The sequence below is a fragment of the Bombus fervidus genome, chromosome 16 (genome assembly GCF_041682495.2).
Source record: "Bombus fervidus isolate BK054 chromosome 16, iyBomFerv1, whole genome shotgun sequence".
Classification (NCBI taxonomy): domain Eukaryota; kingdom Metazoa; phylum Arthropoda; class Insecta; order Hymenoptera; family Apidae; genus Bombus; species Bombus fervidus.
Genome location: NC_091532.1, coordinates 9,678,241 through 9,701,445, shown reverse-complemented (window position 1 = coordinate 9,701,445; position 23,205 = coordinate 9,678,241). Strand labels below are relative to the sequence as shown.

Here is a 23,205-nt window from a genome sequence, read left to right as displayed (position 1 = left end):
TAGATTACTACAATGGAGATTGTAGCAACAGCTTATTTCTTCATTCATACATATATGTATGTGGACTAACTAGATTCAGTGCGAGACGTTACATAGTCCAATAATAAAAAAATTCAGCTTTTTAATTATTAGATGTAAGCATTTTATTCTCAGTAAATTAAAGCATTTATCAATAAATATGATAATTGATATTATAATCTATTACCTAGAATTAGAAATATAACCTACATAATTAGGTAAGTACCACCTTACCGACATACAATTTTGAAATTAAAATATACCTTACAGTAAAATATATAGAACGTCGAATCAATCAAATCAAACCATACTTTTGTTACTGATTATTTGTTTGTTTAATTTTTGAGATAATAACTAAATATACTATTTCCTTGATCTTATGTTTCTAAAAATTAATGATTGCATAGTAGATGATTAGGTTTTTAAATTTTTATAATTATAGTGATGGAGGAAGATGGTGGTAAAAGAATGAGAGGCAGAACTCGTGGTAGAGCACGTGGTAGAACACGAGGGAGAGCTAGAGGAAGGTCTAAGAAACAAGTAAAGGTAAATCTGAATGTTCTTTTAGCTTTAAATTTTCGATTAATTTATTTCTTTAGTTTATCTCTATTTTTTAAATGTCTATCCTACTTAGCTGATGTTATTATTTTATTGTATATATATTTCAAATAGGTCATTGAAAGTGATGAAGAAGATACTCCTCAACAAGTAGAAGAAGCTCCAACAGAAGTTGTTGGAACAGAATTAGAAGAACATGAAGCACCACCAACACAGCAGCTTCCTTTGGAGCAACAGTTTGACTTGGAAGCTGATATATCACAATTGGAAGCTCCAACTTTTACAACTATCAATAGAGGACCGCCTGAACCAATGCTACGTTTAAGATGGGATCATAGAGTAAATCTCATTGGAGAAAAAGTGTTAAATCCTATGATACATTGTTGTGACAAGTGTTTGAAACCAATTCTTATTTATGGACGCATGGTGAGAGTTTCTTTTATGAGGAAAAGATATTAAAACAAATATATATTTATATACATATAAATCAAACCTAATAAATTTTTAATAGTTAATATCTAAGTCATAAAAGCTTAAAAAATAAGCATAGTATATCTTTAGAATAGACTAAACCATTATAAAATCAACTTACTTAAGTGTCATAGTAATATTTCTTAATTTAATATTCATAAATCTTTATGCTTATATTTTTGTTTCAGATACCTTGCAAACATGTATTTTGTTTATCTTGTGCCAAAAGGGAAGATAAAGTTTGTCCTCGTTGTATGGAAAAGGTTTCTAGAGTGGAACAAACTGGCTTGGGTACTGTGTTTATGTGTACACATGGAGGAACTAGATATGGAAATGCAGGTTGTAGAAGAACATACCTTAGTCAAAGAGATTTGCAGGTAATTTCTCTTTATTTTTCAATTTTCCAATTTTTATTAATTTATTTTGGTCATATAGATGTATCAATTTGTACATAGGCTCATATAAATCATCGACATATATCAGCTCCACCACAGCAAGTTCAAGGAATGCAAGTTGATCCTCCTCAATATGTGCATTCTAAATCAGAGATAGAATCTCAATTAACAAAAGTTTCGTCAGTTGCTATGCAGAATACCCGCATAAAATCAGTGCAATCACATATGGTTCAACCCATAATGGGAAACGATCCTAGAGTGAATTCAATGGTCAATCAAACTCCAGTGGAGCATAGACAACAACATAGACCACAGACATTAATATCAATGCAGAATTATTCTCAAAATCCTGCACCTCCACCGCCAAATAATGCTCCTTTAAGAACAAATCTTATAACTGTACCTATTCAAGATACAGCTATGACAACACATGACATACACACGCAGCAAAGTCATCATTATTATCCTCCTCCACCTCCACAAGTTAATTATGGAGGATATAATGTGCCACCACCTGTTTCTCAAACACAATATTATCCGCAACCACAGCATCCTGCTCAAGTATCTTATGTGCCACCACCACCACAACAACAACAGCAATATGTATCTTCTACACCAACTTCAATAAGGCCATCTCCAACAGGGTATATACAAGATCCATCATATGGTCCACCACCTCCACAACAACAAGCTCCACCACCACAAACACAATGGTCACAGCATCAACAACAATTTTATAGGTAAAGAAAGTACATGTCTGTTGTAAAGAATTGTATGATATAAATTGTGATAAAATTATTATGACAATTAAAAGTAGTTCTAAATATTGAAAATGTGCTGCCACCATTAGAAAATATTCGGAATATTTTATACTTTTCAAGAACTATAATTGCAACATTCAGTGACAAAGATTATATATTATAATAGCAATAAAGTTCTTTTCATCCTATAGATATATTTATTTATTTCCCACTTCTAAACTTATAGTTTGAGAAAGAGGATTTGTAACAAAGAATGAGATACTTTTTTTATGTAATATGAAAACATTTTATACTTATCACTTATATACAATTAATAAATTAGGAGTAATGTAAATTAAATAATAAGATATTAATATTTCAAATAAGTATTTCTATTATGTATTGAATATCTAGTGTTAATTGTTATAATTTTATCCTACAAGCAGTATAGGAAAATAGGAAATATGTATTTTTTTAGTAAAATTTAATATTGTACAGACTGTAACGATTTTAACATATGTACAAAACTCATTATATATAACATGTACATATATATAATGTGTAATTATTATATTAGACTCTTATAATGTATTTAATGAAATTAACAAATATTCATTTGTTCATACACCCCATTCTGGCCTTTCGCTCTTTAACTCTAGTAATATTTATAATAAATATTAATTGACTAAAAATCTTATAATAAAAGTACTTAAAAATTTTTTTATCAGTAATCTTTAAGTGGAAGGCCAAAATATGAATAACATACATTCTTAAGGGATAGTTTTGAATCATACATGAAAATAGTTTTTAATCTTACTCTGTCACACATGTATTAATGTATCTATCTATGTATAATTACTGCATCATTATAGTGTCTTGATCCCTTCACATTACATCACTCCTTGTATTTACAACCTATTGATATATCAAATATTATCCACATTTATACGAACTACTTTCCATTCACCTTTTCATACATATATATTTTTAAACAATTACTTTTAAACTATAATAATCAATATTTAACAATTGTTTAAAAATATCAATATATGGCGAAAAAAATTTCAACATGTGTTTGTGGCACAATAGTTGATTGTTGCATTGTTTTAAGTAAAGAAAGAATGTTACATGTGAAAATATAAATCGAATATAAAATGAAAATAATGTGTGTGTTACAATGTAACTAAATGATTACATTTTAAATACCTGTACCTAATAAGCAGTAAGAATTATGTTAACTATGTTTGAGCTATATAGGACAAGATTAGTACAATAAATTAATAAAATACACAATGAACATAAATAATATAAATTTATGTGTATACAAGCAATACATGCGTATTAATCAAAATATACATGTATTTTATAATTTAGATAAAATCTTTAATATACCTATATTAGGTATTTAGGTACAGATATAAATATAATTATTGCTTAAAGTAATATGAAAATAATTTGTTGAAGCTAAACTTGTTCTCTGTGTCCTAAAATAATTGCCTTAAAATTTACAGAAATAATGCATTTGATACTCATCTCTTCTTGTAAAAGAATCATTTTTCATGATGTAAAAAGTTAGCATTTCGTCCTACAATTTTTGTTAAAGTATGACTTTAAAATAAGCTGAAAATGTTTGTGTTTTATAATCGTCATCTCATTTCAACATGTATATGTATTGTACATTAACATTTTACACTATACAGAATATTTAATTGTAATCCTGATTGTATAAAATATTTTCTAAAACCTTGTTGGTAAAGTAATAACCTTTTCCAAATTTAAATCTGTCCCTAATAAAATTATTTTACATTACACTGGAAACCAGTCTATTTTCATTCATTGTTATTAGTAATGTATCTTTACCTTCCAGCTATTACTGAATAATATTAACGACGGAACATTGCTGCACTTATACAGTATTTCAGGACCTTCAACATGTTTGTTAAAAAAATTTTAATTATTTATCTTTTACCGACAATACTCAGTTACATAAATAGAGTTTATATAGAGTTTCTTAGTAACAAAGAACGTGATTTTCTTGGAAAATATCATCACAAACTGGAAAGATCGGCTTTCCTATATTTCTTGTTAAGAATCTTCTAAAGACTATATAATGTACAATCTGCAATATGGCATTATGGTTAATATATATAAATTTATTTACCGTATAAAATGCCATTTTGTATGTGGTAATATTAAAGAACAAATCAACTCGGCGTTTATATGTTTAAAAACAGATTTAAGGTTGGATACACAAATTAATTAAAAGTTATAAACGCCAAGGCACAGCTTGAATATTACATATTGTTCTCTGAATTTACCAATAGATATTAAGAAATAAATGCTTTTTCGATGTAGTTGTATAATTACAAATAAAGATCTGAAAGTACTTTCTTTGCTATTCTTCTCTTTTTTATAATCGCGCTTTGCTTACATATGCATATTACTAAAAATTACTATTTCATGAAACATTGCCATATTATCAATATTGTTGCATATTATTAATATTTTCTTTAGAAGGTTCTTAAAATATTTATACATGTATTTGAAATCAGTCTATTTGATGTGATCACGTATTAGAAGAAGTATGATTATGTATGTTAACACTAACTTGAGGAATGAGAGGAGACGCAAGTGGCTTGGGTGTAGCAGTATCAGGAATTGGGATTGAAACTGCAGGAGGTACTGGAGAATGTTTCTTAGCTCTTTCTTGTTGCCATGGTTTTGCATGATCCTTGCTCAATCTTTCACTCAAGGCTTTTAATGCTATTTGCCTGAAAATTATTATCAGTTATGAACCTACAAATATTATTGTTTCAAAATTAACTTTAAGATTATTCCTGAACTAACTGCTCTTCTTTTTTATTTATTATATGCATATGTTTTAATAAACGCAAAAGAATGTCAAACCTTCTTCTTTCACTATCATGTGGATCGATACCAGGAAGATTTATAATGAGACCAGGTGGGGCATTGGACATGTCAAATCTTCTAACTACTTTTCTACAAATTCCAACTCGTACAAGAAAGCCATGTACCGTGTTACTTACAACTGCTATTGGTGGTTGTAAGACATTTGGAAAGAAACTATAATTGAATTTATATGCATAAGATTAAGAATATTCTATCTAATTTCATGTTTTTCAATAACATTAAAATAAAATTTACCTTGCAAATGTGAAATTATCTGCCATATCACCACGTGTGCCATTGTTATGTTTTTGATAGAATCTAAGATATATCCATGATATTAATAAACCACTAAGAAACATAGTTGGATGAGTGCCTTCTAATAATCCAAAAAGCCATAATATCACTCCCATAACCCATACCATTAATGGTATATTCCTATTCGTAATCTTTCCAATTGGTGTTTTAACTAAAATATGATCTGGCATTATTTGTTTCACAGCTACTGCAACACCTATAAACAAAGATAAATAACATTAATTAATTTTGTCTTAAGTTAATGCAAGTAATTTTCTTTAATTAATTTCTATATATTTCATGTATTTAATATTATCTAAAACTATAATACTATACCGAAAAAAAATATAACAAAATATATTATACATCTATACATATATATGTGTATATATACACATATTACATGACATGTGTTCGATGACAACAAAAGGCTATTCACAAAGAACATACCTGCGATATATCCAGTTAGTCCATGAATGTGTATATCAAATAGCAGATCCGGATCGTTGGTGCACATATAAAGGAATAAATAAAATAAAGCAGATAATACAGCGACGCCAAAATTAACAATAGCAAAGAAAGTCATCATTTCCATCGCGCCCCATAATGGTTCGATCAATTTGCCACAAAGACCTACTGTCACAATATCCACGCATACTTCCCAGAAATGTATCTCAAGGAAACAGAAGGTGAATGCAGTCCAAATCCAAAAAACTGGAGGCAGTAGGTAACCTGGTGTCACGCTCAATACACGTACCGTTTCCGTGGAGAAAGAAAGGCAATAGGAAAACAGAACGACTATGCATATGAATTTAACACTAGTACTGGTGTTTCCTAAAAGGGCAGCAAATTGTTGCCTCAGATAGGGGATATTTCTACCCAGGCCCTTTATTGCTGCCATTTCTATTAGGCAGCTCTCTTAACCTCTTTGAATCACGGAGCCACTTGCACTATGACCTGACGTTTGTTGCATGTGGATTAAACACATTGACTTCCTCCTTCACACGTTTACCAATGTAATATGTATGAATTATAATTTCTCTATTTGGTAAATGTAAAAAGGCAAATATATATTTCAAACATTGTTAATAAGAGTAATTGTGTATTTCTTTATAATAATAATGATATATATTACAATAAATGAAATATATTTGACATTATTATTACTTGTAAAAGATAATTGTATATAATCTTGTATATTAACAGTTTCTAATATTATTTTATAATATTTATGCTTGTGTTTTGTTTTACATCGATCTGTAATTGATGTTCGACATTTTTTAACATATTTTGGGAAATTTATATAGATTGTTTTTATATAACAAAAATTGATTATTACAAAATTCAAAAATAACTATGTGTGAAATTTATTGTGTTCTAAATGATTATTCTGTAAACGTTCATAAATGTTAGAACGTATATCGTACAGGTAATCGAAGAAATTTTAATAGAAGAGGATTTTAATATGTAAATTGTGTATAGTATAATTGAGGGTAGTAATATGTAAAGATCATTGCAACATGTGTTTTCAAATACTAACAAGAAGTAGATAACGTTGATTAATAAATGCCTGGAGTTTGTCCACGTTGTAATCGCGAGGTTTACTTCGCAGAAGAGAAATTAGCTCTTGGAAAAGTTTGGCATACGTTTTGTTTCTCTTGTCGTTAGTATCGTAAATTTCTATTAAAGAATTTAGTCTAAGTCAATTAGACTTCCTCTTGTAATGTTTTCTTTCATTATTCGATCATAAATCCAAGATTATTTAAATTTGACTTTCAATGCTCCATAGGTAATTGTCGAAAATTATTGAATAGTTGTAACGTCGTGACGCATCTCGGTGAATTATTTTGCAAGAATTGTTACGTTCGCCTGTCTTTGTCAACTGTGAATCATGAAATCAAAAAAGTACAGCACTCGCCTGCAACCTTAACAATTTCGGCAAAGGAATCATTAAATTGGCAGTGTTATGACACAGAAAATTCAATCGGTAACGCGTCACTAAATAGAAATCAACATTATCAATCTGACAAGCATAGACTTCGCGGTGGAGGTAGCGAAGTCGAGGAGACAAACGTTTACTTTGATAAGGAGAAAAAACATTTCTTGAAAAACGAGTGTGCAAATCTAGGTGTTGTCAATTCAATGACAACAATTTGCGACCCCTCACCCAGTCCTAACGCAATTACTACGTGGTACAATCGTCAACATTCTAAGTTCCGCAGGTTTAAATTTATTCTCGATACATACGTATTTCCGCTTTTTCTGGTCATACCTAGTTTCATCCAAAAATGCCTTGTTAATGATGCTCTTATTAAAACAGTACGTTGTCTCTGGAGTCGCAGAAGAATAACGATATCGCGAAAGATTGTCAATTTGAGGCGCAGAAACAAGAAACAGATCAATCTGAGCCAAAGATTTTGTTTAGTAATAATGAAGTCAACATTACAGAGGCTCAATTAAGGTATATCAAATTTTCTGAATTTTCCTTATTACTATTCTTCCAGATTTTTGTAAGCTATTTCTGAAGAAATGTTTAGCCCTAAGTGCAAAAATAATTGGATATATTAAACTAGCATTTACGTTGAATTTGTATTTACAACTTTTCACCGGAAATAGCATCCGTTGGTAAGATATCGGTAATTTCAAATCCTTTAATGGTTGCTTAACAGTCTAGTTGTCACGTTGCGTCATTAATTTCAAATTCCTATTTTTATTTCTGTATTTTTATCAAAAGCATCAGTGCAGTGATAATTTGTCAAAATAAGGCTTTCTAAGCGTAGATATTTCCAGCATAGACAAAACTCGAGTGACAACTATCAACCGGAATAATAAAATTAACAAATACGACCCCGTGTACGAATTTAGTGACATTAGCGTCATTATTCCGTCAAGACGAAAATTTGCGTATCCGCCGGTACCACCGCCTCGCAGTCCGCTGCCTTCCCGACGACGAGTCTCGTTCCATGACGTCGTCTTCGGAAATATGCGCGAAAACCACCAGAATTGTATCACGAAAATGCAGGATGTTCATCATAGGCTCCGTTACAATAACGATAATAGACAGGAATATAATAATACTTACGATATTTGGCAAGCGGACGATTCGGTTGGTAAAAATGACGGCGGATACGAAAATATTAACGTAAATCATACCGAAGATAGTGGCAGAATGCATTTTGAAAAAAGCGCGTCAGAGTGCGGTGAAGAAGATACGCTAAGCAAATGCAATGACATCGAGAAGAATCGTGGGCAAGATCGTTGCGTCAAAGGCAGTTCAGAGTCGCGCACGTACAGAATAATGAACGAAAAAGACGATGCATCATCGAAAGAAGACACGATGACGTACGCTCATCAAAGTGACCCGAACTCATCACTCGATGAAAACGAACGAATGCGGGGAGGATGCGGTGGACCGTGCGGACCTCGTCTTAGACCTTCGTGTGGAACAACAAAAGTTGAAACTGCTTGTCTTTGCAGAAGTAAATATACTGAGTTCCAAGCATGGTAGACTCCCGCTTAACCATTTTTATAGGACTGAATAGTTAGTTAATCCGAAAATATATACCAATTATCACATACAGCATAAGATAAATAATTATGTATCTATACTGTCTATTATTTATAAAAGGTATTTCTAGATAATGTGGATAATGGAATATGTCAATTATTTTCATTTTAATAAAAATGATTAAAACGGGACTTGATAATCGGGAATCTACCATAGTACATAAAAACAATTTATTTATAAAGAAAACTAGTCAGAAATGTTTCAGGAGACCCATCAGAACAATGTCGCACAGCTGTAACGTCCTGTACAACCTGTTTATCCAATGTTCAACCAGTTATTGAGAAACGTTGTTGTTGTTCATCATCGCTTGAACGGCCAATTTGCAAGAAACCGATTTTTAGATGTCGTCAACCGTGCACTGTAGAATCTCAAAGTTGTGGTGGAGGTGGATGTTGTGGAGGAGGATGTCGTGGTGGTTGTGGAAAACCTGGACAAACGTGTTTACCTGCGAAATCTTGTGTGGTACCACCTTGTCGACCGTGCTCACCTTGTTCTCCACCACGATCGTGTCCTCAAGTAATTTGTTGTTGTGGTCCAAAAAGTGGAAATTGTTGTGGAAATGGAGGTAGCACATGCTGCTGTCGGTAAGAACATTTCAATATTGTCGCTTTATGTTATTTTATGGTGCCTTACTAGTGACATTTCTTTACCTATGAAGACCAAAAAGTCCAATATGTCGAGTAAGAACCAGAAGGTGTTGTAGTACCGACAGAGCAGAACCCATTGACCTAGGATGTTGCCGACCGAAAACTGCATGTGATTGTTTTGGCGGAGGTCTTGATTGTCAGCGCTGTGGCCGAAAAGTGTATCAAGCTGAAATGCAGGTAATTTTGAATTATTTGATCAATTAATAGTTTTCTATTAATGACATTGAAACGCGTGAACGTTGCCTGTTCAAGATTGTGTCTGGTATACCATTCCATAATACGTGCTTCAGCTGCTATTGCTGCAGAAAACCCTTGGAACCGTTAACGTATCAGGAGAATTGTGGGGAAATTTATTGCAAACGTTAGTTATTTTGATCTTTATAATCTTGTTTATTCTTCTTTATAGTTATTAGTTAGCGAAATGATAGATTTTATGTTGTTATTTAGAATGTTACGTTCGAAATTTCGGACCTCAAGGATACGGATATGGTGTGGGTCCAGGTACATTACAGACTCCCATGTAGAGTTATTATACAAAATTAATAAACCTCATTGATTCAAAACTTTAGCTATAGATAATTTAAAAATGACAATTTTTAGTTAATAATTTATAAAGAGTGTGTTTTCCTATAAACATATATACGTATATATATATATTATATTTCCTGATTTTGAACGTATATTGAAAATACACGTGTATACGTGTACTTAGATAAAAAAACAGGATATATAGTTTAATGAAAGAATGTCACTTTCGTTCCATTCAAGTTTGAAACGTTTCGAAATTTCCGAAATTATAGTTATTTTTAAATATATCTTCAAACGAATGTCGCCAGAAAATTCATGCAATAATGAAAATGCTAGTAGATTATCACAAATTATTTACTTATTTGCATATTTAAACATTCTGATATCTAATTAGAAATGAAATATGGTGTACGGATTAATACACGTGAAATTATATAATTTCTATACACGTGTATCCGTGAAAGTCAGTACACGGATGCATGTACAGATATTACGGTCCGTATATTTCAATACCCATATACCCGTGTATTGAGAAGTACACGGATTAAAACACGGATATATTAATTATATGTATACACGTATATTTTAGGTACATGTGAAACCTAGATCTCTAATATATAATAAATAATAAATAAATAAATAAACAAATAAATAAATATATATTTATTTATTTATAAATATAATTATAAATATAATTTACAAAACGATTTACATTATTTTACTTCTCTAATATTTATCTAAATTACAAGTCAAAATGGATTGCTATGTTATACAAGGATCCTGAGAAACATTAGGAAATTTGTCATAACCAGTAAGTTTGTAACAATAATAAAAGACTTTAAGTTAATATAAAATAAAGAATATAAAGATTGCGATCAGAAAGAAAAAGCAGAAGAAAAGAAAGTTAATCGTAAGAGTACTGGCAAAGTCGATGTCTTCCGCTAGAACAAAAGGCGTCAGAGAAAGCACGAATAATATTTCAAGTTCCACGCAGCTATTTCAAGAATAATACGAGTGTATCTACGGATTAGCGAAAGTATAAAGCAGGATAAACAGAATGGTTACTTCTACGTGAAAAATAGAAACACACAAGAAAGATCATACACTTCGCAAAACTGGGAAGAAAGAGAAATAAGACGATTTGACGGGTAGTTTTATTGATAAAAATAAAAAAGACATATGTAGGAAGAAAGCAAGGAACAGAGTTGGATTCTGTAAAAATGCAGTGAACGAAGGAAAAAAAAGATACGAGAGAGAAAGGGAAAAAGAGAATGGGAAAGAGAAAAAGATGAAGGAAGAAAGAGAGTGAGTAGTTGGTTTATTGAGTCTCTCCTCTTAGTGGATTGCAGAACACGGAACGTACGCGGCACTGCTGGCTAGAGGGGCGTTTATATAGCTTTCAAGCGCAGGAGCTTAATCTAATTTCAAATATAAATCTGTTCTCTCTCCCCGTTTTCCTTCTCTTTCTCTTTCCGCCTTCGTTTCCTTCCTTCGACCGACTCCCCCATCCATATAGCAGCGTGCTCGCCGGCTTATATTATCCAGCTGGCTACGAATAATCTCTTTCGCTTTACCTATTAACGTTACGAGACACGCCGATTTACTCGACTTTGGTGAATTATTAGCCAGAAAGTGGAACACGCCTCGTCTGTCGCGATAAGCACATATGCAATTTATTAAAATATTTAGTTTTACTTAATGTACAGTTATGAAAACTAATAGATGTATTAACAAACATTTTAGTCTTCTCTAAGTTTTAGTTTCATTTCATCGAGAATTTATTAATGTTCTAAATATATGATGTTCAAGCAGAAATTGTTAAATATTAAAAATGAACTTTTTATTAATGATATATATTCTAAATGATTAATTTCAGCAATATATACGGAGATAATGACAATGTAATAAGGCAATGTAATAAGACAATGTATACGATAATAAGAAACGAGAAATCTTAGATATTTTCCAAAATTGTTAAAACATTGTTTGCGTATAATGGTAAAGATCATAGTAGTATTCATGTTAAATCGGGAAAGGTTAAATCGTATAGAATTATATGAAAAACGAGCCAAGTATTTTCGCGTTGTAAAGGAAAATTCGCCTAAGGCTGAAGCTTTTTCATACACGATGCAGTAACGTGGATGCACCTGTGGTCAGGAAATCGAGAAAATATCTCCTCGGTTCGGCGATCGGCTCGCTCAGTCTTTTGCGCGCGCCGCTGACTCCGAACGGTATGAAAATCAATTATTTCGTTAATTCGTGCGTTACATTGGCTGTCACGGAACCATCACTGTGAACGACAGCGGCCCAAGGCACTATTTTTCAATTCCCAATGTCGCCCTACCTTTTCGAACGTATTTCCGTCTGATACGTTCGCGTCATTTTACAGCCTTAACTCCGTGTCCGGGATAAGTAGTAGGTATGTTTTATATTATAAGAATGAATACTACACGTATGATCAAGTACAACCATTACGATGAAATCGTCCAACATCGATAGAACTATTGAAACATTCGATAAATATCTTTTAATACACTGCTCTAAATGAATGAACGAATTAATTTTTAGAAATAGAAGATGATTGAGTATCTAATGTATTTTTATTTATAAATTTTAGTTGTCGCTAGATTTTTTTTATTGTATTGAAATGTTAGATACATCATTGTTATGTAGTAAAGATAAAGCTATTTAATTAGATCATATTTCAATTGCATTTATTGCAGAAAATCCAGAATAAATCTATGATAGTTTATGAATTTTACAAACCAGAAATTTTAAATTTTACATTTATGGTATCTGGATGTATCTAGCGAATTTTGAGAGGAGCACGGGAGAATGAACGCGACAATCGAGGGTAGTATCCCATGACGTGGATGTCACGCGAAATTCTGGTACGTTAAAATTAATATCTCCCATTTGTCAATGGCCGATACGTTTTCGTTGTACAATGAAAACTGGCTAAAAAGGGGAGCGTACACAAATGTTAGACCCCAAAATGTTCCCTAAACATTGTCACAACACGGCTAGGTAACTGGTAAGGGTATTCATTCGAATCATATTAAAATGAATTGTACTTGTAACGTATTATAAATTGGTTATTTAACGCGAAGCAAGTAGGTAGAAACAATCTTTTGCTCTGTCTAACCAACCATAAATTTTCGATCTAATAATAATACAACGGAAGTGTAATAATTTTGATTCGAAATTATATTTATTTTGAAAATTCTTTAATGAAACCTTTTGTTCATTGTAAGGTGATAACGAATAAAAATTATAATAAAAAGACGTTTTATTGCTATGAGAAATGAATAATTGCTTGCAGGCCACGGAGGGTAATAGTGATTGTATCCTGCGTATCTAATTGGTGGACATGTGGACGCGACCGTGAAGAATCCCCCGCACGCGTTTCAAATGGATCACAGTTTATTCAATATTCTGATTTAGAAAGGGTTCCAAACCGTACTTCCAACCACGTAAGTGTTTCAGTTCCTATAATAATAATCGCTCACAAATACTAGACCATCATAGATCCATCTGCCAATTGCTGAAACTTTGTATTCAAACGAATGCCATAATTATCAATCTTCATATTCTATTCAGTGGTTTGAACAAAAGACGTGAATTAGAATAAAATTCACATGTTACATCTATAAAATATTAAACGGAATGACAAGAAATTTCGTTACATATTTCTACAGGATTTTATGTATGTATATGTTGCAATTAAAATATTTGGAATAAAATGTTCAAGTAGAAGTAATACACGTAAGCTATCGAAGGTACTTATCACAAGATTCGTAACCGATTTTAAACTACATAAAAATGGAGAAGAACGTGCTAATAGGTAAATAAACCTATACAAATTTTACATAAGTCGTTACCACCTCTTGTTTACAATTTTTCTTAAACTTTCTTAGAATAAATGAAAGTCTTTTCATGAGAATTGGAGTCACATTAGATAATATGCACAAGTAGTTAAGGAACAAGTCAGAAGCACGAGACACAGTAATGAAAACGTTAAGAATAACAACGATAGATTCGGCAGGGGATTTTTGTTATGAACGAATGTTAGCCAGACGCGTGTGTGTAGCGTACACATTTAATTTGCATCGTATAAATCGTGTTTCCGGTCGGGCACGCAATGCAAACATGCGTTACGTTTACGCCCTCGGTCCCTCACCGCATTTTCGATCCACCATTTGGGAGGAACAGAGAGAAAAGGAACACCGTAGAGACACGCGGGCTTTTGCATGCTGCCACGTATTGTAACCCCGGTAATTTATGATTCGATAAATAAATCAGCAACGTTTTATCCGTTCTCTTTCTTCCTCTCTGTTTCTCTTTCTCTCCCTTTCGATCCCTGGCACCGATTCCTGCGCACACTTGTAAGATGATATCGGGGGTTACGCCCAGTTTACCATTCGTAGACCTTCCTGGGAGAAGCAACCCCCTTTTTTCCCTCGTTTGTACCTCGAATATTTCAATGGTCGCGTTGTACCTGCGACGATCTGTGAACTAGTGGATCTACCCTTGGTTTTATCGCAACATAGTTGCTTCTTTCGACTAGAAGTCAAAATATAATTTCAAGTTAACTCAAAGGTTTGATTCTAATTTTTTGTGATTTTGAATGATTTATGAATAGCTTAAAGAAGTTTAGAAGGTTTGCGATATATAATATTCTTATGTACACTCCAGTAATGAGGTTTTGTAAAATAGTGAAATAGCTGGAGCATGAGAGCAAGTTGTAAGAAATTGACAGATGAACCGCTAATAATATAAAAAGTTGTAAGGTTAACTTTCAAGCAGTATGGTAAATTTTTAGATATTTTTTATATGTATATGCAAAATGTAGAATAGTTGTGCTGCTCTTGTATGTTTCATGATTGTCCATCGTTAACCGATCATGAATATTCATACCATTATGCATTTGTTTATTGCCCTATGCGTTGGTACACCGTGATGTATGCAAATATTAACAAAACATATTCATTTTATAGTCATCAGCGCGTGCCAAAACGTTATTTGAAAAACATTTTCGCTCGTTGCTCTCTGAAATCGATTGGAAAAGACGAGAATAACTTTATACTTTGATAGCTCGGAATTTTATTAATATGGTAGAGGTACGTAATTAATTGATCAGCTAGAATATCGTGCGTATGCTTGCACTGACAGGCAATTGTGGCGAAGAAGCGATCAAAGGCGCGCGTCTCGCGGGTTTCTCTCACATGAGAACGCTTAATCTTCGTTTAATGAAAATTTAGTCGACGATGTATTCGAAGGTTAATTTCCAAAGCGGTAGACATTTACCGAATTACCTTCAGTAATTAATATCGTGCAGACATAAACATGTTGAAGCTCCTAACAAACTAAAATAATCGATTTATCGTTCTTTTGGAATATTTCTGAGTATTCAGTTGAATAAATGAAATACATTTTTAATGTTTGAAATAATTGTGAATAATTTTTTTTTTTTTAGATTAACTATTTAATGAACATGTTTATGATACGTGGATATAAATTATATTTAATTTAGTTATTGACCTTTACGAATTCAAGAAGTCCGATGTCTTATATCTATATTAAATATCTAATTATATATCTTATAAAAATATATTGCATATCCATTTGCAAGTAAGTTGTTCTTTATTATGAAAGTTTAATCATTTTTGTTAATAAACCAAGGAGAAATTTATACGTTGAGAGAGGCGAACAATAATTAATATATGCACGGTATTAAAACGAAGATTTGATTGAAATCAACCCGTAGGTAACTTCTTTGGCCCCCAAAAAGTAATACCGCCGTTAATAAAAATTTCTGCTATATTTCACGCGACGTGGTTCGCTTAAGACCGATTCGATTTTGATACCTGCGTTATACTCTGATCGATTTCTCGGAAAGGAGAAATAAATAGGAGAGTAAAACGGCGGTCCAAAATTTACGAGCTGGCCCGGTGTGTTATGGCTCCCGGTGCGGAATCAGGCCGATTTCCCTTGGCGTTTTTATTATTTTCTGATAGCATGTTTACGAGAAAGGATGAATGAAAGCGTACTTTATGAGACAAGTATGGGTTTTTGATTAGGTATAGGTGACGCTTTTGCAAAATATATATGTTACTGCTTACGGGGCCCAGGAATCGTTCGTACGCATTAATTGTCAATTTGTGGCGACCGATCACTTTTTCTTGAATTATCTGAAAATATCGTAAAAAGATCAAATCTTTTGTTAATTTATTATTCCACAAAAATTTTTTTCCTTAACATATTCAATAGCAAATTAATTTATTTGACACAAATGGTAGCAACAAATTAAATCGTTTGGGGTACTACAGCTCTTGAACCTGTTAATTTCAATGTTTACTATATTTATGGTAATATTATTAATAGGTACCTATGTATAATTAAACTGATATGTCTATCAAGTTAAGAGCGAGAAAGTTTAAATGTTACGATAACATGATACAAGAATGAAAATAATCGATCCAATTAAGTATAGTCGTTCAATAGCTTCAGTTACCAAAATATTCATCGCTCGATTGAAAATTTCTATATCAATCAATGTGCGATTCTTTTTCAGCAATCCGTTTTTGAATTTGGGTCTCGCGTTTTGAAGCGCGAGCCAAGGAAAAAATATAGCTACAAGTTATTAGCGGATCGGTTTTCGAAAAACAGGGAACAACTCGCAACCAGTAGCCTATACGTTGTAGCGGTTCTCGAAATAGAGAAAGAGAAACACGAGGGGGAGGAGAGAAAAAAAAGGGTTTGGAACGTAGAGATGGAACAGGGGAGAGGGAAGAAAGAGAAACAAAATAAAATCAGAACGGTGTCATATGCGCCTGCTTGCATGATAAATGTAGCGATTTAAAATCGAAATTTCTCTTTTCGTGTGCACGAGCCCCGACGTTTGACTAATGGTCCCGCATTAACTATTGGAGCATTATAGAACGGCACGTTGAAATTTTGAAAAATACATTCGCCCCGACAAGAGATTAATATTTTGTAGCTTTATCTATGCTTCGTTGGGCCGAGTTCTACGCCCGTGTCGACCGCGTTAATGATAATGATCGCGGGCATCTATCCAACGTTTTTCTCGCCCTTCTCTCGAGCACCCGAAATTTCCGCCGGGGAAAACAACCTAATTGTGGCGAACAACAAGAAACGAAGGAAGTTCTTGGACTAGAGTGAACTGCGATAATTGTGCCTTGTGATCGTGTTTTGATACGTTTAATAGTTTAAAATTGACTGGTCAATTGAATAACTCTTATCGAAGCGAATTACGTTTAATTTAATTATCAGTTACCACTTATATTATTAATAATACCATAATAAAATCAATTTCTCTTAAATATTAAAATCGATATGTAATACTTTGAAAATTCACAAATTTTTTGAATTTTTGTACTAGATAATATTCTAATTGTCTTTTATATCTAATCTTCGAGATAAAAAAAATGGCACATTTAATATTTCGTTTCTAAGTCGAAAAATTTTGGATTTGTCGTTAGCTCATAGAGAAACGTGACAAATCGGCTACAAGAATATGCAACACGTCTTGTAGTATAAAACACGTTGAACGTTCAGAAAGGGAACTCTTTTGGGTGCTCGAGCTCTACTCGACGAAAATAGAGAACAGTATCGAAAGGAGACCACCCGTACGAAAACGGGTTGACACCTAGGGCACCTAACCACCCCGTCTATTGTGCATGGATAGGGGTGGACTTGCCCGATGGACTGTGCTTTACCGAGCGTAAAATATCCCCATTCTTTAACCCGTAATGCTTGTCGCGTTTTCCGCGCATCACTCCTTTATTCTATACAAAGTATAAAACCATGAAAGGTGAGCTATAGTTGATTCAAAGTCGAAATGAGGGATATATCGTGCTTAAGATGGATTACTATAAGGATCGAAGATTCACGTTTCGCGTTTCACGTTTTTTAACTTTATCTTTGAAATGTAAAATTATAAAAGCTGTATTTATTCAGAAGAATCACTGGATTTAAGACACTTTGATCGATATTATAAAGAGATACGTATGCGGTATTTACAACGAGACATTTCTATTTATCATAGTTTTTTTAAATAATAAGTAACATGGGAATTAGATCAACAAAAATGTTCATTATATTTCTTGTATGCTGTATTTGTCAGAATACATATCGACTGTTACCATAGCGTAATAATAAGAAGGATAAGATAATACCTATAAATCAATCTATGGATGAAAAGAATGCCAAGGTGACCGGAAGAGACACGTTCTCGACCGCAAGTACGTGAAACCGGTAAAGACGGTTTTAATTGAAACACGAAACACAAGGGTGAACATGAACATGAACGTGGCCAATATTAACTTCTGCCTCTCAATAAAAGGATCGGTATCGAGAATAAGGTATGGCGAGGAGGGGAATGAGAAATTAAAAGGGCTGAAAGGTAGTGGTGGAACGCGTGGAAGCAACGAGGTGAAGATACTGAATTCTTTTTCGACGAATATTAAAACGAAAGCGAAACAGAAGTTCCGGTATATCTGGCGATGAGAATCGAAGCGGCAGGTTGGCTGACGGATGAAAAGGGACGGGACGAGGCAGATGGAGGCAGAGCGAAGTACGGATAGAGCCTCCGTGACAGAATGATAATAATCCCTTGAGCGTTTTCTTTCATTTCCCTTTATTATCATATTATTAAAAAAATCTCCGTGAAATGTTATTAAAATCGTTTAAACGTCGCGTGTCATGAGCCACCGCCATTGTCCTTCAATTTAATAATATTAAGCGCGAACTTTCCTGCGAGGGGTTGGAAACGTGGGACGGGTGGACACCCTCTCCCCCGAATTCCGGTCTGCACGGCGATCGTCGTAACGAACCGAGACTCACCACCCTATTATTCCTTTTATTTTTTCGTTATCGACCATTACGCCATTTATCTTTCACCAAGCTGTAACATCACGACGTTACGCAGCGACGGTTTAAGAAACAACAAACGATGAATTTAGTATTCGATGATTTAAACGAATCGAGTTACTGAATTTAGAATGAATTTTGCGGTCACATAGAAGGAAAATAGATTTATGAATCACAAAATAGAAGACGCGAATATTTTTTAGTTAGAAGATTAGATTACGAACAAATAATGAATTTTGAGGCCAAACTAAAGATTGCTTTCCTTGGTGAAGGTTGTCGGAAAATTTCGATGAACCAGGTGCGTACAGGCTGCCAAATCGTTTGCAGAACTGTTGATTGAACGGTGCAAGGATCTCAAAGAATACTAGCAGCGCAGCGGCGACGAAGTAGAACGAATCAATGTCATTAGCGGCAACCGATTTCTGTACGATGGATGCGCATCGAGGTGCAACAAACCACGCCAGTTGCACATTTATTTCAGACCTAATGACAAATAGATCCTGCCTTTTAGACGTCTGCAGGATTATTTCGCATACATAGAATGTATCGTTGTTTATATCATATTACCTATGGAATGCAAATGCTAAATGTTTCTGGTATTTATAGATCAAAATTTAAAATGAAATTGTAATAAAGGTACAAGATCCTTTTGCACAATAATTTAACTAATATTATGAGTTCAATTATGCACGAAGGCTATGAAGATAATTACAACTTCTGTAATCTTGATAACTATTCTTGTAAACGAAGAAGGAGAATAAAATGCAACGAAATTGAAGAAGAAGTAAAAAAGAGACGCTTCGAGAGTGCAGATAGAAAGAAGAAGGTAGAAAGAAGGGACGAATTAAAAAAATCAGAGATATATATTAAAAAAAGAAGCTGTGGCTGAGTTCGGCTAAATGGCCGAGGCAAGGACCGAAATGTTTCGGGTAGAATGAACTGACGCAACGAAACGAAAGTAGATGACAGATCGTCTCTCTGTTCCGCGAATAGGCATGCGATGATGGATTATGGAGAAGCGACGTACGCCGTTGATTTGTACCTATAGGCACATCGCACCTTTATGTTCGTTCTCTCTGCTGACATTCCTGCAATTGTCCTCAATGGGGTAGTCGGTTTTTTCATAGTTCCGCCTTTAAATGCTTCGCAAATGATCGCCCAATTTTATGGGAAGCTTTTCTCTCTATTCGCGGCACGATCTATCATACTTCCGCTAACATGCATTTTCCTTTTTTCTTATTTATAAAATTAAATTTTATTCCAAGTTCGATAATTTTTAACGAAATAATTGGACAATTTCAGAAAACTTTAAATAAACGCCTAACGCAAGTTATTCGTGAAATATGTACTTTCTGAGATGTTAAGAGCGTCGTCACACGAACACGAGACACAGCCGGGTAGAATAGTCGACGACCGGCAAGAAATAATAAACGATTGTGAAATCGACAAGTCACGTCCCGTCGCACGATCCACGATCACTTTCACAGCGTGATCCTCCCGATCTCCGGATGAATCGAAGGGCCCATCGTGTGTAAGGGGTGCGTGCCTCCGATAAAGGGACGTTATTTTATGCCTCTCTATCCATTCCACTCTGTCTATACCTCTCTCCCTGAAACCCAACAATTAGTCGCCTGCTTATGTCCGTGATTAATGGACATCTACGAGTGCAGCAGGCGTGTTCCAATAGCGGATGAAGAAGAGATGAAGAGAGACAGAGATGAGAGAATTGAGAAAGAGGAAGAGCGATAGGGTTAGTTGCGAATAATGATAATATTCCATTAGATGCTATTATATTCATCATGGGACTTCATGCGTGTGCTTCTTGCGCAAATGTATACCCCTTTTATATAGCCATATATTTCTTTGAAAAATCTTCTCCTTTCTTTTCTCTTTTAGTTAAGGTTCGGTTAAAGTTAAGTTTTATTTCTAGTTAAAAGAGAAATTGGTAAAATTTGTTTATAATATAATAAAATTCTCTTTTAGCAGATGGTCATATCGAAAACGTTTCGATAACAAAGTACATTCGTCGTAGCCCTTTTGTAGTAATTTGTTGTATAACTTTGAAGACAAGTGGGAATTGGTGGAAAGGCAAATACGCGTCTGCAATTGCATGCATATGCACGAGACGAGCAAACTAACCAACCAGCCATCCGGGCCGTCACGATTACAAAGAACACGTCATGAGCTCTGACACTATTGCTATTCTAAGCAAACACGTACTGAACAGTCTTCTACCTTTTCTTTTTTTTCTTTCGTTGCAGTTCTCTTGCATTTACACAGCAAACACACATGTAAGGATAATATTTTGAATGTATAATGAACGGCGCAGCGCATCGCGAGCTGGCACGGCAACCCTGCAAAAAGTCAAGCAAGAATGATATTTGCGCGAAGATTCAGTTGGTTTCATGCAGCACAAGTACAGGTATATTTCTCTGTTTCTGATTTTCCTCTCCTCTAAAATGTGCCTTTCTGATGAGAAATAAATTAACTTTAACAATGAAAGGAAGGCTTTGTTGCGCGAAACAAGTAACGAAATGTTAAATTATTTAAGTAAATTATACTATTTAGGATGGGAACGAAGAAGAAAGTTGGAGCAGAATTTCGAATAACAGATACGCTGTAATGCCGCTCCGTCGAGTAATAATATCGAACAATATTTTTCCGCTTACAGTATTCTCAATAGTAGACGCGTTAGGATGAAGTTCTTCCGGAGAATTGTATGAACAGAAAATTGCTTTTTACGTGCGTGTTCCTCTGGCTCTTCGTGGTAGAATAGCAATTAATTCTATACCAGCGAAAGTGAAGTATAAAATCAGCAAGAGGCGAAAGATATTATGAAATAAATTAGAGATAATAATGAGAAATTCGCAGTATAACTCGTTACGATCGTCGAAACGCTACATCGCAGATTTATTGAAGACATTTAGTTTCTAATAACTTTACTCTTTTAATAGAGGTATTTATTAGAGAATATCCATAAGATATAAAAATAATTATGTATTTTTTTCGTTAATTACCAATCTTTTATTACAGATAATTTTTCTAAAGAAAGTATCAGTTTTCCTCGTTTGAAATACATCATGGAAGAACGTAAATCACGCGGAGCCGACAACTCTATGACAGCTACTTAAAGCTTGCGGTTTCCCATAGGACTATTTGGTCAGATTAGACCCGGTAAGTGTGTTCTAATCCTGTTAAAATGTTTGCCAACAGGGAGGTTTGGGAGCACATTCGAATTGTGCTCCTCTTACACCGATCTACACGATGTTCGTTTATATTTGCACAGCTTGGTCAAACATTGGAGTGTGCCTTTTAGTAACCCCGACGCCTCTGGCAAAAAGAGGGCACACCGTTATGGGGATTATACTAAACGTGCATTCGATGGAATCTTTTGTAATCAAGAACTTTTCTGATCGCTAACAACTTTCAATGAAATCTATATTCGTAATTTTGATAACATCTGAACTTTCCAATCCTGTGAATTTATCGTCCAATTATAAATTTTCTAGCATACAAATTTAGAACTAAGAAACACTGCAGTATAAACAGAGATAATTATTAATAATGTTCAGATTAGTATAATACGATGAAATTATAATATAGTTGAATTATTATTTTCTAATTACAAATTTTATGGCATAGAAACTTTACGACGAAGAAACACGATGATAGAAACGAGGATAATCCTTAACAGACTTCCGAATAATTTTCCAAAATAAAATTGTAGTATAGTCAAATCATTGTGCAAGCTACTAGTAAATGGCTTTATGTGTAACACAGAAAAGCAAACTATTGGCAACATTTGGGGTTGCTTATCGAAAAACACTTTGTCGCAGGAAAATCTATGTATAATGTACCTCCCATTATTCCGGCTAAAATCGAAAATATGGGAAATATTAGGCGCTAATTTATACATCAATTTATACACCATAAAGCGCGAGAACGTGCGCGACAGACATAACAACGAGCGATGTGTCATAATAAAATCCTCGACTTCGTGTCAGGACGTAAGGCGACTGGCATTATGCCGATTCTATTATATGCCATATTATTGTCGGTCGCCCCGAAGAAAATGACTGATGACAGAGAAACTTTTCGTACAAAGCCGAATGGACGTTGGCAACCGTGTGTCGCTCTTTCGTATACGGGAATCATCGGACGACAGAGACAGAGAAGGGAAGAAG

The 23,205-nt window shown here is 33.8% G+C and overlaps 3 protein-coding genes across 3 annotated transcripts; 2 read left to right on the top strand and 1 right to left on the bottom strand.

Annotated features, from left to right (window-relative positions):
• Nucleotides 1–34: 34 nt before the first annotated feature.
• Nucleotides 35–2,391, top strand: Hakai (E3 ubiquitin-protein ligase Hakai). The gene is made up of 5 exons (XM_072019211.1): nucleotides 35–236; nucleotides 461–564; nucleotides 691–1,002; nucleotides 1,236–1,424; nucleotides 1,503–2,391. The coding sequence occupies exons 2-5, from the start codon at nucleotides 463–465 to the stop codon at nucleotides 2,184–2,186; spliced, it is 1,287 nt and encodes a 428-aa protein (XP_071875312.1). The 5' UTR covers nucleotides 35–236; nucleotides 461–462; the 3' UTR covers nucleotides 2,187–2,391.
• Nucleotides 2,392–3,922: 1,531 nt separating this feature from the next.
• On the bottom strand, nucleotides 3,923–6,376 carry LOC139995603 (transmembrane protein 115). Its single transcript, XM_072019215.1, has 4 exons — nucleotides 5,837–6,376; nucleotides 5,348–5,603; nucleotides 5,090–5,266; nucleotides 3,923–4,953 (listed from the first exon to the last, which is right to left on the bottom strand). The coding sequence occupies exons 1-4, from the start codon at nucleotides 6,285–6,287 to the stop codon at nucleotides 4,749–4,751; spliced, it is 1,089 nt and encodes a 362-aa protein (XP_071875316.1). The 5' UTR covers nucleotides 6,288–6,376; the 3' UTR covers nucleotides 3,923–4,748.
• Nucleotides 6,377–6,800: 424 nt separating this feature from the next.
• On the top strand, nucleotides 6,801–10,138 carry LOC139995590 (uncharacterized). Its single transcript, XM_072019199.1, has 8 exons — nucleotides 6,801–7,049; nucleotides 7,176–7,608; nucleotides 7,707–7,847; nucleotides 8,177–8,865; nucleotides 9,160–9,538; nucleotides 9,613–9,778; nucleotides 9,854–9,962; nucleotides 10,049–10,138. Exons 1-8 carry the CDS (start codon nucleotides 6,953–6,955, stop codon nucleotides 10,123–10,125), a joined length of 2,091 nt encoding a protein of 696 aa, XP_071875300.1. The 5' UTR covers nucleotides 6,801–6,952; the 3' UTR covers nucleotides 10,126–10,138.
• The last annotated feature ends 13,067 nt before the right edge of the window (nucleotides 10,139–23,205 follow it).

Excerpts from the sequence above, each read along its gene's own strand:
- Hakai (XM_072019211.1), top strand. The coding sequence starts at position 463 with ATGGAGGAAGATGGTGGTAAAAGAATGAGAGGCAGAACTCGTGGTAGA. Across the intron at positions 1,003-1,235 it reads TTCTTATTTATGGACGCATG|ATACCTTGCAAACATGTATT; the intron begins GTGAGAGTTTCT and ends TTTTTGTTTCAG. Across the intron at positions 1,425-1,502 it reads TTAGTCAAAGAGATTTGCAG|GCTCATATAAATCATCGACA; the intron begins GTAATTTCTCTT and ends ATTTGTACATAG.
- LOC139995603 (XM_072019215.1), bottom strand. The coding sequence starts at position 6,287 with ATGGCAGCAATAAAGGGCCTGGGTAGAAATATCCCCTATCTGAGGCAA. Across the intron at positions 5,604-5,836 it reads ACTAACTGGATATATCGCAG|GTGTTGCAGTAGCTGTGAAA; the intron begins GTATGTTCTTTG and ends CTTTGTTTATAG. Across the intron at positions 4,954-5,089 it reads CATGATAGTGAAAGAAGAAG|GCAAATAGCATTAAAAGCCT; the intron begins GTTTGACATTCT and ends AATAATTTTCAG.
- LOC139995590 (XM_072019199.1), top strand. The coding sequence starts at position 6,953 with ATGCCTGGAGTTTGTCCACGTTGTAATCGCGAGGTTTACTTCGCAGAA. Across the intron at positions 7,848-8,176 it reads ATTACAGAGGCTCAATTAAG|CATAGACAAAACTCGAGTGA; the intron begins GTATATCAAATT and ends AGATATTTCCAG. Across the intron at positions 8,866-9,159 it reads AACTGCTTGTCTTTGCAGAA|GAGACCCATCAGAACAATGT; the intron begins GTAAATATACTG and ends GAAATGTTTCAG.